At 41.1% G+C, this 19,444-nt stretch overlaps 1 protein-coding gene across 8 annotated transcripts in view; it reads right to left on the bottom strand.

Moving 5' to 3' along the window:
- The window catches only part of FAM184A (family with sequence similarity 184 member A), a 147,370-nt gene extending 140,866 nt beyond the window's left edge, over positions 1–6,504 (bottom strand). For 4 of the 8 annotated variants that reach the window (XM_072997377.2, XM_078384691.1, XM_072997391.2 and 1 more), the window contains exon 1: positions 5,721–6,503. In XM_072997377.2, the coding sequence (XP_072853478.1) occupies positions 5,721–5,897 (177 nt within the window). In that variant the 5' untranslated portion in view covers positions 5,898–6,503. Of the gene's footprint in view, positions 1–5,720 lie in introns of all 8 variants that reach the window. The other 4 variants (XR_013541280.1, XR_013541281.1, XR_013541277.1 and 1 more) reach the window with 3 other exon arrangements.
- Positions 6,505–19,444: the final 12,940 nt, after the last annotated feature.

Raw genomic sequence — 19,444 nt, 5'->3', positions numbered from 1 at the left:
AACAGAAGGTGAAAATGTACTTCATCAAGTTTTTCAAAGTGAAAAACCACTTCATTTAACTAGCAATGAATTGGGGATAGTGTCTTCCTCCAGAGTTTTAACAAATCTATAATTCCTTCACCAGAAAAGATGTACACAATAATGCTAAGGATCAAAGAGTCTTGAGACAGTTATCTGCTAATTGTGATCTACTAAAGCAACTTTACATTCTGCATTCACATTTACCTGTGATTCAGTAAGCACCAAAGAAAGCTAAAGAATATCATGGTGCATTAGAGACAAATCATGTGCAAAAATTATCTTCCAACTTCTTAATCCAATTCACCCCTTGACTAAAGATCCTGCTATCTTAATAGTCATTCTCTCAAGATCCCATGGTGTTTTTTTGCATGGTTGCTGCAGTCTAATGCAATTATTCTTTCAAAACTGCTCTATGGAGAAGTGTCTACACTCATTAAAGACAGACTACCATTTTAAAAAAAAGAACAAACTCTGTCATAACTATTTTCATGTAGAGAAGGTATTCACTCTGAAATAATGTTTGTTATATTTCAGGCAAGTAGCCATTATTTCCACTCCAAAGAAACTGGGAATGGAAAGAACCAAGATTTCTTCTTTAACTAAAGTATTCCCCTCCCCTTTCCCTATCACACACCAAACAAAGAAACACTAATGAAATATGGAAGTGTTTGAAGTTGAAGTATTGGGGGACAATGAGTGAAACTATTATTTACATCTAGCAAACATGAATCCTCTTCATTCATGTAGCCTTGAGATGGCAAAGCATGTAACCATTTCGTCGTTTAGTCGTTTAGTCGTGTCCGACTCTTCGTGACCCCATGGACCAGACCACGCCAGGCCCTTCTATCTTCTACTGCCTCCCGGAGTAACCATTTATTCATGGCTATATGCAGAAATTATCATTGGCACATAGGCTGAAGATCCACATTAGGGGTATATCCTGAAATATGCTTCAACAAGAGAAGGAATGTCTGCTTCTGTGGGTCATACGTCACACAGATTTTTCCTCCAGCAGCACTTGCACATGATATTCCCAAGGATCCACCAGTTCACGAGAACATACAGTGGTTGAAGGACTGTAAAGTGCAAAGATTGAGGGAAAGTCCATTCTACAAGCAAAAATGTGCTTTAAAATGTTTGAATCCAACCGCTTTAGGTAAAGGTAAAGGTTCCCTTGACATTTAGTCCAGTCGTGTCCAACTCTAGGGCGTGGTGCTCATCCTCATTTCCAAGCCATAGAGCCAGCGTTTGTCCGTAGACGGTTTCTATGGTCACATGGCCAGCGCGACTAGACATGGAACTTCGCTACCTTCCTACCATAGTGGTACCTATTTATCAACTTGCATTTGCACGCTTTTGAACTGCTAGATTGGCAGGAGCTGGGACAAGCGACGGGAGCTCATTCTGTCACGTGGATTCGATCTTACGACTGCTGGTCTTCTGACCTTGCAGCACAGAGGTTTCTGCAGTTTAACCCACAGCACCACCACGTCCCTCCAAACACCTTATGAAGGGAATTAACTATTGTTCAAACTTTTTTGGTTCTTTGCATAAGGATTTCTACTATTGCTAATGTAGAACTAAAGGATCTGTTGACAAAGTAATATGACAGCACTACCTAGAAAAGCTTACTTTGAAGCAGTCACTGAAAAAAAATCTCTTGGTGGAGATTGCACATGCATTTACAGGCACTTCACAATGCATATGTAGCTGTTTCACTCCAGTCAAAGTATGTCACCAATAAGTATCATTTGTATTGAACTTGGCTTGCTTCAGAACCTGGCTTTAGTCTGGTGAAAGATTTCTAAATTGTTGTAACAGATTTACAGTACTTTGAAGCACAGGCAAACAAACAAGCAAACAAAAAACACCCTTGTGATTTAATTAAAACTAAAAGTTTTAGTCCCTTCTTTCCATTTTAAAGATTCAAACGCAGCAGATAAAGCCTATATTCTTAATATCTCTGTACAGTGTTTAATATTCACACATCACTTACTTAAAAGTAAACATATTTAGAGTTGCACTACTAAATCACAATGAGCTCAGTGCAGCTTCCATCTTCGTAAGCATGCTTAGGACTGCAGCCTTAATCTGGCAACAGCTGCTCATCCTTCTCTAGTGGGCAACGGCAAATACAGTCAGATTAAAGATGCATACAATTTAGAAAGCCAAGGGCTGCTGCTTCTCCTCCTTCTCTCAAGGACACAGCTTTATATCATCTCAGAAAATGCAGGGCAAAACACAACAAACGAGCTCTCTAAGTTCCTCTGAGTCTGCCTGCAGTTGCTGGTGGCAGAGGAAAAGCTATCAGAGACTACGGCTTCAGTGCTGAATCTAAAAGACCCTCAACAGCAAAGAGACATAGCTCAGAAGGAATATATGCTGAACTGGATGGCAGCCTGCTTTCAGTGCTTTGCAAATGGAATTTAGCTCTCAAAACTCAGAACTGAGTAATAAAGCCTAAAACCCTGCTGGAACTCAACTCCAGTGTTAAGCTTGTGGCATCTACACTGTAGATCTACACTGGGGGTGGGAGAAAGAGAACTGCAAGTCAGTTTTCTAATTTCTCTTTCACATACAAATTCAGTATTTTCAGTAACTGCTTTTTAAAAGGATCCAGGTATTTTCAATGACATGAAGGTGAAGTCAAAAAGTTATCTCAACACTTCATAGCTGAATAAAAGCAGCCCTGTTATACAATAGCAAGGCCGATAATAATCAGAGACAGCTCTACTGTCAGGCAGAGTGATTTGGCAACTTCAAGAAGTAGATGGGGTGGGCAAGTAAATGACTAATGATTTAGTTTGTCGCTGACGTATTTTTGCTGCCAAGGATATGAATAGGTCCTTGTAAATCGAAATAATGTGGACTTAAGTTCTATGCATCTTGGCCTGTGGAGGTAGTGACTAGAGATGGGGATATTCATATACGAATACAAATATCCCCCCACAGGTGGAGATCCACCACTGCTGCTGGCTCCATGGAGCCTTCCTATCTCTCTATTGCTTGCGATGGATTAGCCACTCTGCGACCTGGCAGAGAGGATCATCATCCTGCTTTCTGTCAGGATTGGCTAATCTATCGCAAGCGACGGAGCAACAGGAAGGCTCCATGGAGCCAGCTGCAGCAGCAGAATCGTGAGTGGTCAGTCTGGCCCCAGGGGAGTGGACCCTCGTTACCTGCACCTGTGAGGGGGTATTCATATTCATATACAAATATGAATACCCCCATCTCTAGTCACTACCTCCACTGGCCAAGATGCATTGTACTTAAGTCTACATTATTTTGATTTACAAGGACCTGTTCATATCCTTGGCAGTAAAAATACGTCAGTGACAAAATAAATCATTAGTAATTTACTTGCCCACCCCATCTACTTCTTGTAGATTTTGATTACGAATACCCCCATCTCTAGTAGTGACATTAGATGTTTCACTATAAGCAACAAAATACCTTCAACCAGCTGAGCATCTTATCCAGGTTTCCAGAGTGTTCAGACACTTTAGGAAAATATGTAAGCTTAGTGGACAATTATTTATGCTCGGAGCTTGTCAATTACCCCAAGGATCCAAGACTTTGACTACATTTGAATGGACTTTTTACTCAACAATTCCAGACCTTAGATTTTGATCGTTTATGACTAGGCACACTGGACTGTACACATTTATATTGGAGAACTTTATCATGGTCAATTGTCACTAGGATGACCATATGTGTATGTGCATATTAGGAACCAAGTATTATGCTATCATATCCTCTATAATATGCACACATAAATACTTATTTGAACTTAAATTAGATACCCTTTTTTCTTAACCATATTTGCTAAACAGTATCAGGCCTTCACAGGTTTATTAGCACACAAAGTCTGAAATGTTGCTTAGCATGTTAAGTCACAACTAGAATAGGTCCATTAAAAGCAAGGGAAATTACAGAGGAGTGGACTCACCAAATACTCAATAATTCAGTGGGCCTACCCGAGTAGCAAGTTTCTATGCTAAGCAAGGATTTCAGCCACAGTAATAAACCTTAATAAACAGAGCTAATACAGTATATTTTAGCAGAGTTTGATATGCATACATTTTAATATAAAACCGAATCCACCCAACTGAAGTATGAGCATTCTGCTCTACGTTGTCTAAATTGCACACATTTCAGGATGAGTAAAATACAAGATTATGGAAACCTTTGTAACAACTAATTGAACACATATCTTCATGTTGGCTTTCTGAAAATCTATTTCTGGATGCAACTACACTGATTGGATTTGCAGGCCATATTATGTTTGAAATCACAATCAGTGTTGTTATTGTTTTGACACACAGGGACTGTAGGTTGATTTGGAAGTTCACTGTTCATATTGGATGTAATGTGATTTGTACTCCAGGCCACAGCCCCTCTTCTTTCTTTCTTTCCTCCGGTCCCACCTCTGCCGATCTGACAGGCAACTGATGGGAGCATAAATATGAGAAATATGAGAAATAATAATGATGACCCAGTAAGGTGATACTGTGATCTAGTTCTAATCTCATATATATAACACATTAAAAAAATAAATTCAGAAGTTGATTGGGGCAGATGAAGAATGTAGGGGTGTGTTTCCCCTGTTCCTCTACCAAGTGCTATGTCAGCAAAACACTACCTACAGACATGTTTCAACCCTATCTTTATAAAATCATGGGGGAAAGCCCATTTAAATCATTCCAGCTTGAAAAAGTAGGCACACAAAGATACTTTGAGAGCAAAAAGGGCTGGACCAATTCAAATCAGCCTTTGTGTCATATGATTCAGTGAAAAAAATAACTTCAAATTCACCCAATTTATTTGCAAAGGAAATCACACGGTATTTGACCATGTAGTTGCAGCCTCAGCTGGTCTTTATTTTACTTACATCCGATTGCAAAACAAGATTAAAAACAAGAGAACTTTGAAAAACATTTTTATCCCTGATTTCATATGGTTTTGCTGTGCTGCCACTTCTTTTATTTCTATTATTTTATTGTTTTAATCTTGTAAAATATTTTAATGAACAGCAGGTCTGTCCTTTGAAACAGGTTATAAGCATACTAACTAGCAATTATATTTTATCTCATATGATTCTGTGAAACTATTGTGCAGAAAGTGGTATAAAAGAAGTTAGAAGAAAGTTATTCCTAAGTGAAAGTAACAAATGCATGCTGCACAATCTTAAGACAGACAGTGCTATATAACAAGAGAATAATTAAAAAGCACAGGTCAGTATGTCACTGGATTTCAGAGACAGAAGACAAACACACAACTTGATCCTATGCAGGTTTACCCCACTGTGTTTCATGGTACTTAGTATCAAGTCAGTATGTGCAGGATTGCAACAGTCATTCTATGCATCCATTCAAAGGCCATTCTCTATTATGCACTCGCTACATCAATGAGACATGGAGAAAACTATAGTATGAAAGACATCATATGATCTACCAGAGCATCTCTGTGACAAGTGACATAATATACCCAATGTGAAACTAATATAGCCTTTTAGTGAAGAAATTTAGGCATGTATAAGAGGTCAGTGCATCCAAGTCCTCTGTTTCCACATGTTTAAGCTCAAATGGGGGAAATCGGGGTAAGAAAAGAACAGCAAACATGCATGTGAAATTGAGCTACCGCCAAGACAGAGAGGGAGGGAGGCAAAGAGGCTCAGAGGATGGAAGAAGCCATCCTACCTTTGTAAGCTGAGCAATTTTCTTGCTCATTTTGAGATGGAGATCCTGATTATATTCCATGCCGAGCTGGGAGGCGACGGCCGAGGAAGACGAGGACGGGTTGAATTTCCCAGCGCTGGCCGAGGAGGAGCTGCCGCCGTAATAGTGCTGCTGCCAACTCATCCCTGGTGTCGCCATCTTCCACAACGAAGAGACCCTGTCAAACGATCTGCCAGGCACCGGGAGGAGGAGGAGGAGGAGGACGGCGGCGAGGGTGAAGGGGGGAAACCCAGGGGAAGGAGCGGGAGAAGCGACGGGGAAGCCGGTGCCTGTGGCGAGGAGGGAGGAGAGGGGGAGGGAAGCAAGGAGGGAGGGAGGGGGCAGCTCCAAATACCTATTTAAACCCCTCAGTCACCTTTTCGCTCGCACGCACGCACGCACACACACACACTACCTAGCCCTCACCGCGTCTCCCCCTCGGCTCGATTTGTCATTCCTGCGCCTTCTGTGTGGTTTTTGTTATGGGGTGGGGGTGGGGGGGAGACAACCAAGCGCCCCAACCCCTTTCCTTACTCGCCCTTCTGTCCGTCCTAGCCCAGGTGGAGGAAAAGGGGAGTGAGGGGGATTTGAGAGCGAGAAGAGGAGGACGAAGGAAAAAAGGCACGCTGCGGGGGGGGGGGGGAGGGGGAGGAGGAAGAAGAGGGGTATCAAAAGGAAAAGAAAAAGGCAGACAGCCTCCGGTTCTCGTGAAGAAACGTCAAGCCCCCCCCCTTTCCGCTCCTCAGAGGGTCCGGCTCGGGGCTCTGTGCCAAGCTCCGAGGAGCCCCTTTCCCCCCCCCCCGGCAACAGCGGCGCCCCCCCCCGCGGCCCCCTTTATTTTTAGGTCCCGCGAGAGGGAGGGGGAAGGGAGGGGGGAGCCCGAGCCGAGCGCCTCCCGCCCTCTCGCTGCGCCCACGGGGCTCCCCCTCCTCCTCCCGACGCCGAGCGAAGGAAGGAAGGCGGCCGGGCGGGCGGGGGGGGAGGGGGTGTTTGAGGGAGAAGCAGCAGCGGTGAGAAGCAGCAACTTGATGGCCCGAGAAGCGAACTCTCCGTTACCAGGGTCTCGCCAAACTGTTTACACCGCGCATGTGGCGTCATTTCCGGCCGTGCTGGCCCTTAATCCCCGCCCCTTTTCAGAACCTCGGAAAGGGGCTTTTTCGAAAAGTGGGGAGGGGGGAGCCGCGCTCCAGGGTAGTGACTTTAAAGCCCAGCAACGAGGAGGGCATGCGCGTGGGAGGAGGTAGCGAAGCCATCTCGTGCATGCCGTAGACAGGGAAATTCTTCCAATAGATAACAGAGCATTTTCGCTTCTCTCTTCTTTCCTGGTGTCATAAGCAGGAGTGCGGCTCCTCTTTTTCTGTACCTTGCAGCAAGATTTTTTTCGACGGTCTTAGAAGCAGGTAGAGGGTAGCTGACCCTGGCCCGTGAACAATTTTATTTTTTTGCCTGTGGGCGAATAATGTATCCCTTCTGAAGGGTATCTGAATATTCTTCTCAGTGGAATCTGTTCCAGAGATGGTTCTCCAGCAAGGGTTCTCCGAAATGGGCAGACTTCTTACATATTGTCTGCGTTTATGTTTATTTTTATCTATATTTATGTAAATATTTTGAAATCTATATTCAATAAAATAATTTCTAATAAAGTAACTAATACATTGCTCAATAATTTGGTCCTTTGAATCTATCAAAATCTTAACAATATGTCAAGGAATATGGAGAGCAAAATAATAGTCTGCAGACTGTAAACATTAGATATACATTCTAATACAACAGAATGCAGTAAAAATGCCACAGAATGCAGTAAAATGACACCATTGCATTAACTTTGCATACAAGCGATACTCAAAGTTCAAAATTTTTTTTGAAAAGATTGCTATATTCTTTTGGAAAACATGCACACAACATGTTTGTAGAGCTTTTGGCTTAGTCTAGTTTTTCTTCTTTAAGTTTCCTACCCCAAGAAAAGGGTTGAAAATTGGAACAGATTTTTCTAGCCTGCATTTTGCAGAGCAGGCATGAAACCATTAGATGACCTGAGATTTTGAAGAGTGTATATGTTTCTCGCTAGCAAGGTTATGCTCAAGATCCTCCAAGGTAGGCTTCAGCAGTATGTGGACCGAGAACTCCCAGAAGTACAAGCTGGATTCTGAAGAGGCAGAGGAACTAGAGACCAAATTGCTAACTTGCGCTGCATTATGGAGAAAGCCAGAGAGTTCCAGAAAAATATCTACTTCTGCTTCATTGACTATGCAAAAGCCTTTGACTGTGTGGACTACAGCAAACTATGGCAAATCCTTAAAGAAATGGGAGTGCCTGACCACCTTATCTATCTCCTGAGAAACCTATATGTGGGACAGGAAGCAACAGTTAGAACTGGCTATGGAACAACTGATTGGTTCAAAATTGGGAAAGGAGTACGACAAGGCTGTATATTGTCCCCCAGCTTATTTAACTTATATGCAGAATACATCATGCGGAAGGCTGGACTGGAGGAATCCCAAACCGGAATTAAGATTGCCAGAAGAAATATCAACAACCTCCGATATGCAGATGATAACACTCTGATGGCAGAAAGTGAGGAGGAATTAAAGAACCTTGTAATGAGGGTGAAAGAGGAGAGTGCAAAAAATGGCCTGAAACTCAACATCAAAAAAACTAAGATCATGGCCACTGGTCTCATCACCTCCTGGGAAATAGAAGGGGAAGACATGGAGGCAGTGACAGATTTTATTTTCCTGGGCTCCATGATCACTGCAGATGGAGACAGCAGCCACGTAATTAAAAGACACCTGCTTCTTGGGAGGAAAGCAATGACAAACCTTGACAGCATCTTAAAAAGCAGAGACATCACCTTGCCAACAAAAGTCCGAATAGTCAAAGCTATGGTTTTTCCTGTCGTGATGTATGGAAGTGAGAGCTGGACCATAAAGAAAGCAGACCGCCGAAGAATTGATGCCTTTGAATTGTGGTGCTGGAGGAGGCTCTTGAGAATCCCCTGGACTGCAAGGAGAACAAACCTATCAATTCTAAAGGAAATCAACCCTGAGTGCTCATTGGAAGGACAGATCCTGAAGCTGAGGCTCCAGTACTTTGGCCAACTCATGAGAAGAAAAGACTCCTTGGAAAAAACCTTGATGTTAGGAAAGTGTGACGGCAAGAGAAGAAGGGGACGACCGAGAATGAGATGGCTGGACAGTGTCTGCGAAGCAACCAACATGAATTTGACACAACTCCGGGAAGCAGTGGAAGACAGGAGGGCCTGGCGTGCTCTGGTCCATGAGGTCACAAAGAGTCGGACATGACTAAACGACTAAACGAACGAACAATATGTTTCTTAATTGTATGTATCACGCTCACTCACACTTTTGCTTCGCCATTTCATTAAGTCTAAAAATGGCTCTTCAGAATATTTTGGCACAGGGAGATTACAGCAACATCTCAGCTATTCTTGTGGCTGCTCTCTCCCAGCAACCATAGTACAGATCATGTGCTCATGCGGTATCTTCTAGCAAAGGGCAATTGAACTTTCTCCTGGAATTTGTGTGTAGTGCATGTATAATTAAACTTCTGTTTTAAAAGGCCAGCAAATGCAATTATTAAAAAAAACATATCCAGTTTATGAATACAGTATGGGATATTGTGCTTCTGTATCCACAATTAAAAAGTTTACTGTTCATTTTGAGAAGTGAACTACTAAGAGCTTGACTACACAGGATATAATTGTAGGAAATACAGCCTTATGAGGTGTATACACATACAGAAATGCACCTGCTCAAGCACCACCAGCACTCACTCTCTTGGCAAAGCCTCTCCACACTTCTCTCTCTCTTTTTCAGTTTCTCCTCTGTGGGCAGAGCTGCTGTTCATTTATTTAGTACAGTTTAACTGAGTTCTTCCCCAGGAGACAAGATAAGATGAGGAAATAGGAAAAGCCTTTTTAAGGCAGTTCTCTTGAACCTTGCTTCAACAGAACTGCAATAGATTTTCAATAATAAGGCTTTTTCCCCCTCTGCCTGCGTGACCACTTAAATCGAAGAGAACTGAATGGCTTGCTGTGATGACATGGGGAGATCATGGAAGTGAATTCACATTTTGCACACTGCAGTCACATCGTAGACATAAGCTGCCTAGAGTGGTCGTATAGAGTATAGACAAGATGGGTAGGATGATGGCAATTTTAATTGTATTTTAATCATTTTATCTTTTTTGTATTTTAATTGAAATTTAATTGTTGTAAGCTGCCAGAGAACTTTGGGTAGAGTGGGCAGGAAATAAGTTAAATAAATAAATAAATAAATAAATAAATAAATAAATAAATAAATAAATAAATAAATAAATAAATAAATACATACATACATACATACATACATACATACATACATACATACATACATACATACATACATACATACATACATACATACATACATACATACATACATACATACATACATGAATGAATGAATGAATGAATGAATGAATGAATGAATGAATGAATCCTAAAGAAGAAAAGCCCTTGTTTTTGTAATAACATCTGCTTTCAGTTTGGGTCCAAACAGGAATCTACCTACAGAATTAATAAAATGCATGAGAACTGCAGTCCTGTCAAAAATGTGCCAACTGTAGCATAGTGGGATTAGGCACATCTCTCTTCTGCCAGCAGTGATCTCACAGATTTGGCAACACAACAATTGACAAGTAGAAATGCTGTGTTGGTTCTTCTTCTAGCGGATTTTAGACAACAGGTGTGGGGAAGGATTCTTCTACTATTGTGTAATATGATATTTCTTTGTTAAATTCCTGACTTCCATCAGGAACATTTTTAAAACATAATGATAGACTTACTCTTGGTAAACCAGGTAGTCACACTCACAATAATGTAAAAGGGCTGCTGTGCTGGATATTACAGTATGCAGTTCAGCTCTCCAGCGTTGGTAAATCCTTTTGTGATTAACTATGTCTTTTGATGTAGACTTACTGAACCACATTGCAGTTTGGGATGTCATGGTGAAGGGTTGGATAAGCAAATAGCTTTGGCTTTATTTCCAAATAAGCACAGTATGAATAAATATCTGAGTGGCTGCCTGGCTTGCTTACAGCAGATGTAGTTTTCTCACCACTGAACTAATATGTGAGCCTTCATCTGGAATCATCCAAAGCAGGAGTCCAAAGAAGCTCTGAAGCCCAAGAATCTACTCAAGCAGATAAACTTTAGTTAGCTGGGTTGTACAGACTTCATTGCTGTTATTAGAAGGCTTGTGACCAGCATCTTTCCTTGTCTTCCCAAATAAATCCCTTATTTGAGAATAAACATTTGGCTTCCTTGTTTTTAGAAAGCTTTTATCTGGAATTTCTCACTGAAATTTTTCCCTCTCGCCAAGACTGCATGATTATTAAGCTACCCCATGTGCTTAGAAGACAGCTCATGAGGTTTACGTTCTGTATCCTCAAGGCTTTGGCAAAAGTAAACCCAAAGTTCCTAAATCATCATCATCATCATCATCATCATCATCATCATCATCATCATCATCATCATCATCATCACCATCACCACCACCACCACCACCACCACCACCACCACCACCATCATCATCATCATCATCATCATCATCATCATCATCATCATCATCATCATCATCATCATCATCATCATGTACTCTCAAACCAGTTCTAACTTATGGTGGCCCTTTTTCAAGGTTTTCCAGGTAGAGAACACTCAGATGTGGTTTACTGTTTGATAGTTCTAAAGATAGGCTTAAGGGAATGTTTTTGGCAGTAAGGCTTAAAAACATCTCATGCAATTAGATTGTCCAGTGCAGGTGCAAAACTATTCCTTCTTGCATTCCCCACCTCCAAGCAATGGCAGCCAGGTTTCAGTGGGCAGGTGCTCTAAAAACACCACCATTTTGCCCAGATCACTGCCAAAAGTGTCATGTATCCCTTTCTCCATATAAAGAAAAGCACAGGGCAATTGTACAGTATTGTGTTTCATTATGCAAAGGAAAGGGGCTCCAGAAGAGTGGTCTTTCTCAGCATTATCAGAGAATGTCTACCTTTCTCTAGGACTGTGAATCCTTGCTGTTATCTCTCAGTGATCACAGGTAAGAGCAAGGAATCCTCTCTCACCACTAAAGAAAGGCAGCCCACTGCTAGAGGCAGAGTTTTTCTAGCATTGGGGAAAGAAATGGAAAAAAAGCATGGTCCTAATTGGCCCAAATGGCCAAGAGCCACATAAGCCAGCACTATGCCAGGGGAATCCACTCTTCTTCCAGAATCAGGTATGTTGCAAACTACTTTGGACTCCCCTTACTCTGACTTAACTTCATGCTGAAATGGTGGTTGTGTCCCTGGGCTGGAGGAAGTTTGATTGGGCAAAACATGGCTCCTTCTTCACCCATCCTCCTTTGAATCTCTTTTTCAGTTCTTCTATCAAAAGATTACAGACAATAGAGTAGTTTTCCCATTGGATCACTCTGACAACAAATCTCTGAGGTCAGCCAACAGGTAAGAATTCCACCAGCACAAGTGCATTTCTTCAGACAGAAGGGGATTTCTGCTAGCAAAATAGACTCATTTCCAATCCTAGCCCCCTAAACCTGTCATATCTCAGAGTCCATTTTAGCTATAATAATTGAAGCTATTGGGCATAAACATAAATTTCCCCATTTTCACATCATTTGAGGTTATATCCCTTGCTTTTAGTTGTTCAAAATCTGTCATTCTCTTTAGCTTGGATATTTTCATTGGGTTGTCCTTGTATTATGCTGCACTTCTGTAACTGGGCATCATGCCTGGTTTGTTAAAAGGGTATCTACAGCTACTTCTATGGAACTAGGCTGTCCCTGATTGGAAGGCGGGTACCTGCCAATTCTAGCATTCTGCTCTCAGAGTAACCTGAAGAAATAACCTGAGGAAGAGAGACAGAAGATACAAATGCATTGTTCAGTATTTGATTTGGGTTCCCTGCTTGGAGCAAGGAGCTGGATAACATCCGAGCAATAGTGCCCCAGGGAACTATACTTTATGCCCTTCAGAGGTCCCCAGCTTGACAAGGCACAATATGTCTGATAAAAACATTTTCTACATCGCTATAACATTCCTCTCTATAATGATGCTACCATTTATCATAAATTCTGTATTACAGAAGTGTCATTTTGGCCCCAGGTATCCCCCCAAATGTGTTCATCTTGGAGCTGTGACCTTGTGGCCTCATTAAGACACAACCCCCCTACACCTGGTTTATCTTTGAGCTAGGACTGAATTGAAAGAGTGGAGAAACCATCCTATTTCTAGAGAAAGACCATGTTTCCCTAAAATGGAGTGAAAGCACTGGGCAGAGTCTAGAAAGGAACACCTGCAAGCTAGATGGAGAACAACTTGAGCCAGATTCAGCCTGCAGGATGGAGGCTCTGTATTCACACAAGGATCAGCCTAGGGTGGCAATCTCTTGTTATTCTGTTTCCAAGGAAGAAAGAGGGGGGGGGGGGGAAATGAAAAGGGAATCTGCTAGTACAGAAATTGTGCCCCGTTCTCAGTATAGTCTTAGTGGAGTGGGAGTTGAGTTAGGAAAAGAATAGCACACAGGATATATGCAAGAAAACTAGCATGACTAATAGTGCAATCCAGACTCAAAGATAGGCCAGCTATGGTGGGTTTGAAATGGGCAGTGACCTCTTTTGCCAGCACAACCGATTTCTGCTAGCTGATCTGAGAGCTACCAGCGCAATTGTATCTGCTGGCACCACTGCTATGCTCGAAGAGATCAGCCAGCAGAAGAACAAAAAAAGAGGAGCAGAGGAGGATAGGAATTGACTTACACTGGATCCAAATCATTCTCATTCCAGACTTACAGCTGCTATGCCAGCACAAAATTAGGCCAGGGCCAAAATAGTTCTGCATAATTCCCATCAGGCTTAGGCTGGAAGGGGTTTGGATTTAGCACAGGCTTGACTAGCATGTTGTCAGCTTGGCCAGCCTTGAGCCTTATTGGCTAGTTAGCATTGCACCCTTTATATAGTAGCAAGACCTACTACATGGGTGCTTCGACTTATGTATATCTCACATTTCTGTTGCCTGTCTTTTCTGAGGCACACTTGCCCTGGCTTCATCATATCTCTTGAGCCTGATAAAATGGCATATTGTAGAAACATCTGTCTCCTTTTTTTTTGTTTTATTTTGGTTTTTAGTCAAGAACTGAAACTCTTGCACACAGTTGCTATCTGACAATAGTTTCTGCCCGTATAACTTAAATAGCACCCAAGGCTTTCTGATAATGCTCTGAAATACAGTAGCAATGTTTCCTTTGTTTGCATAGCAGTTTGCATGCTTTATGTACCTTCATTTTAGAAAGAAGCATCACAAAGTTAAAAAAAAAAAGCAAACAGTGGAGAGAACAGGGCTGTTTTAACAGGACATATACTGTATAAAAGTGTAGTCCATTGTTATTTCTGCTTTGCCAAGAAAAAGGCGATTAAATATGAATGAAGATAATTCCTGGGATATCAAGTGAAAATATTTATGGAACAGGAGACATGGTATTTCTGTTTTGGAATTTTGAAAGAGGCAAAGAAAGGGTGATAAGGCAAAAAGGAAATAGGGTGAGAAAATTGCAATGATGCTTTCTTGAATAAGTATGGCAAAAACTGTTTCGTTAAACATTCTTAGGAAAAAAATTACAACAGATGTACAGCACATGCTTTGCATACAGAGGACCTTTGATCCAATCCCTAGTGTTTTCAGCTGATATTATCAGGAAACATAACAAAGAAGATCTTTCCTTCAGATCCTGATTAATCTGCCAGCAGATTAATGGGGCTAGAAGGACTACTAGTTAGACCTCACACAAGGCATCTTCCTGTGCTATCCACTGAGGGCAAAGAAAATAGGGCATAGTAATCAATGGAACAATTTAATAGCAGTGTATGAAAAATATGAAGTGTATTTGTGATGTATTCTCGAAGGTATTAGTGATGCTTAAAATTGTTCAGTTGCTAAAATATATTTGACAGACAAAATTTATAAGAACCAGTACAAGTTAAGCAGTTTCAAACCCACTGATCTCAAAGGGATTTCTAAATGATTAATGTTTTCAAGATTGTCACCAATGTCAATAGGCAAAGATAAAGGTTCCCCCTGATATTTAATCCAGTCATGTCCAACTCTAGGGAGTGGTGCTCATCCCTGTTTCCAAGCCATAGAGCCAGTGTTTGTCCAAAGACAGTTTCCACGGTCACGTGGCCAACGAACGTGACTAGACACAGAATGCTGTTACTTCCCACCATGGTGGTACCTATTTATCTACTCATATTTTTACATGCTTTCAAACTGCTAGGTTGGCAGGAGATGGGACAAGCAACAGGAGCTCACTCCGTCACATGGATTTGATCTTACGACTGCTGGTCTTCCGACCTTGCAGCACCAAGGCTTCTGCAGTTTAACCTGCAGCTCCACCATGTCCCAATGTCAATAATTTTTGCTAATTACCACTATGCATACATTTAACTTTTAAGCCTTTAAATTTAGTTTGTCATTTGTTTTAGTCCTCATGAAATGTGCTAAAGCTGTATTTTAAAATTGCCCTTTTTTGCACTGCTTTGATATTTATATATTACTTTTGGAATGTTTTTGGCATTGCTGCGTTTATTTTATTTTTTTGTTTTGTTCTAAGTGACGTTCATGTTATTGTATTTGTTTTAATTCTAGCACCTTTGGCAGCAGCAGTATTCATAAATGAAATAAGTAAATAGAATCATAGAATAATTGCATTGAAAGGGACCTATAAAGCCATCGGGTCCAACCCCCTGCTCAATGCAGGAAACCAAATTAAAGCAGATCTCACAGATGGTTGTTCAATTTTCTCTTGAATGCCTGCAGCGTTGGTGGGCTCATCTCTCCAAGGTAATTGGTTCTATTATCATATTGCTGTAACTGTTAAGAAGTTTCCCCAATATGCAGCCTAAATCTGGCTTCCTGTAACTTGAGCCTATTATAATGCATCTTGGACTCTGGGATAATCGAGAACTGATCCTGCTCCTCCTCTGTGTGACTACCTTTCAAGTATCTGAAAAGTGCTATCATATATCCTATATGTTTATGTGTAGGAGCGGACTGTTGTATAATCTCTATATACAAACTACTGTAATATTATTTGCAACATCTTATACAAACAACAGATATAATTCAGTACAGTAACACTATTATATAAGCCCTGGAGAGTATACTGTACTTTTTTTAAAAGAACCCAGCAGAGTTTCCATTTCAACCACATGGAAGCAAGGGAAATTTTGCCTTTTAGAGGCTTCAGCAGTAGTTCACCAGCAATTAGAGCTTCAGACATATAGTTTTCTGCATCTTCTTCATTAATTTTTGAAGAGCATTATGAGCTGTGATAGAAAGCATCTCATCTCTAATGCCATGGGAAGTGCATTTTGAGGATGCATGATCCAGTCATTCCATTTTTTAATGCATTTAATGTTAAAAGCCGGTGCTCTTACCACATTTCTCTTTTCAGCATCTCTTCCTTCTGGGCTGTTGACTCTGCTCCTGCAGACGACGCTGGATCATCTATGATTATGAAGATGGCTAGGTGCCTTGACCACTTTCAAAAGTAGTGCTGGAAGGGGGAAGCGTACTATTCATTCATTTAATTTATATGCCTGTCTTCTGACTAAAGAAACCCAGAATGGCATATATCACAATTCAAACAGCTATTATATAACAAACATAATGAAATAATAAAATACTTCACACAAATTATAATAATGTTAATATAAACTGGAGATGGGTAATCGAGTCACGGGACTCACTGTCAAGTCAGACTGAAGTCACACTGGTAACTCACCACAGACTCTACTTGGGTATTTTCCCCAAAGACTTGGATTCAACTCACAATTCAGATACCACCCATCCCTCCCTTTTTTCTGAGGGAAAAACCTTGTTTTTAGTAGGGACTCTGACTTGGGGTTTTGGACTCAGAACTTGGTACCAAAGACTTGGATTCAGACTTGGGACTTGGGACCAAAGACTTGGACTTGGACTTGGGACTCAGACCCAAAGACTTGCCAACATCCCTGATATGAACTAGCAACAACTAAAAGCCCTCAAACAATCTCATCTTATATATTGTCACAGTTCCCCCAAGTCAAGCCCCCACCCACCCACTTACAGTCATTCAGCCACACTCCTTTTGCTCATTCTAAGATGGGAACACTGAGGAAGAGTCAGATATAGCAAATACTGGAGAAGTTTGAATCTTCTCTCTCCCAACACCTGGTGCTCCAGTGAGTTGAACACAAAAAGGAAATTCCCAAGGCTAGGCACTGAGAATAGGTGTGCCAACCTTGTGAGGTAGTTTTCACCACTTCCACACACAAACACGCCAAAGAATCCCAAGCAGCTGAGGCAAGGACTGGTTTTAGTACTATTTACCATCCCAATCAAAATCTAGACAACTGCATGAAAGTTTTTTGTTTGTTTACTAAAGAGAAAGAAAGAAAGAAAGAAAGAAAGAAAGAAAGAAAGAAAGAAAGAAAGAAAGAAAGAAAGAAAGAAAGAAAGAAAGAAAGAAAGAAAGAAAGAACGATTCAAGATAACATAAGGGATAAAAAGTTCCAAATAGTTACAAGAAACTGCCTTTCCAAATACAGGAGCAAAAGGCAGACAGATTTTCAAGCATTCAGGCAGAAAACACACCAAAAACAATAAAGCTGATCTACACTAATACCTTAGCAGAGAGATAGCATAGTTCTAGGGGCAAACACAGAATGTATACTCTTGCACAGCATCATAGGACAGGAAACAGGATCAGATCTCATGAGTCAGGCACAGACACTTTGGGCAGCAGGGGAGCAAGCCATTATTCTCCTCAAGAGACATACCATGCTCCCTAACTAATTTCCCTAATCCCTTTCTATACAAGCTATTACTATCAGTTGCCCACATCTTAAGTCCCTTTTATGATCTGTCAGGGCAAAAGGCAGCTTCCTGATTTGATGCCATTCCCATCACCCAAATCTGCATAACTCTCTGGGAAAGAAGTGGGCTGGGTGCTTTCAAGTCAAAAGTTACAGATAAGGTGTTAGTATCCTTTTGACGCGCCCTCTAATAAAAATAAGCATGGAAATGTCTGTTCCCTTGCTGAGCCCTTCCTTTGAAGTTTTCACTAGCAGATGAGTTAAAGGTGTAAACTGTCTGTTTCTACACTGACCTCTGCCTGTGAAGTCAACTTCCCAGGATCACAGAAACATAGAAGAGTTCAACCACTGAATTTCATATTTTATATACCCCAACTTCTTAGTTTCTTGACATACACGTCACCACATAATGTTTCATCATATTGGCAGTAAAATAGCAGTTTAACAATATCCGAAGGTCTGCTAAAACAATTCCACCTTACATCCCGTCCTGAATCCATGAAGGGATGTCATAATTCACAGGAACTCAGGAAAAGAATTCTAATGTGTTAGGGGCAGCAACACTGAAATACCTTTTCCTGACATATTCAGACTATTTTTGCTCCTGCCCAGTTCCCCATACCTGATGTGATGATGCAATATCTCTGTGTGCGAGGAGAGCTACAGCTTGAAAGGGACTGGGAAAGATATAGTGAGTTTAGTTTGTGAGCATCTTAGTGATGGTCTCAGTGGGTGTGACCTGTATGCTGCACTTATATTCAAGCTGTCTATGTATAAATATATGCTAATTTTACACAATGCCAATAAACATTCCATGACTTCCTTTCAAAGGAAACTAGACATTGTTGTGCCATTGCTGTGCCAATGGAACACACACACTTACTGCTGAAACTGGAATATGTGCAGAGAAAGGTGACAATGATGGTAAAGAATCTGGAAGCCAAGCCCTATAAGGAAGGTCTGCAGGAACTGGATATGAGTTGGATATATTAAATTTCGAAGAAAAAAAGAAGAAGTGGAGAGATAGCTATGTTGCACGAGACATCTAACTTAGCTGCAGTGACATGTAGCTTAGTTACCTCCAGACCGGATTACTGTAACCTGCTCTATTCGGGATTGCCTTTGAAGAGTGTTCAGAAACTTCAGCTGGTTCAAAAACATGCAGTTACAGGGAACATGCAACCTTCTGTCTACCACAGCTGTACCTGTTTTCAGTCCTTTTCCAGGCACAATTCAAAATGCTAATTATGACGTATAAAGCCCTATACAACCTGGGTCTGTGCTATCTGGAAAATTGTATCCTTCCATACAATCCTGCCTGGGCTTGACTTTTCACAGTCCCAACACCTTCAAAGGCCTGTTTGGTCAGAACTTGAGAGATGGCTTTCTTGGTGGCCCCGCCCATGCTCTGGTACTCCCTCCTGAGAGAGGCAGGTTCCCCCACTCCATTCTTCTGCCAGCAGGGAAAGCCTTTTTATTCAGACAGGCCTTTGAAAATTGTGCCTCAACTGATACGATTTATCATAATGTGCTAGCTCTCTTTTAAAGGTAAGCTTGTGTTAGCATTTTGATATAATATTTTAAAGCATTCTAATTTTAATTTTATTATTACAGTATAATGAATGTAATCCTATTTCATTTTTGTAGTTCTGCTACATTTTAAATTTCTTCTGTTTTTAACTGTTTTAAAACCCACTTTGAGTTCCAGTTCTGAGAGAAAGGTTACACATGTACCAACTGACTAAATATTTATGATTTAAAGGAAAAGTCTAAATGCCTAAAAATTACCATAAA

The sequence above is a fragment of the Pogona vitticeps genome, chromosome 1, assembly GCF_051106095.1.
Source record: "Pogona vitticeps strain Pit_001003342236 chromosome 1, PviZW2.1, whole genome shotgun sequence".
NCBI lineage: Eukaryota > Metazoa > Chordata > Lepidosauria > Squamata > Agamidae > Pogona > Pogona vitticeps.
The sequence above is the reverse complement of the archived record's forward strand: the minus strand, read 5'-3'. Positions and strand labels throughout refer to the sequence as shown.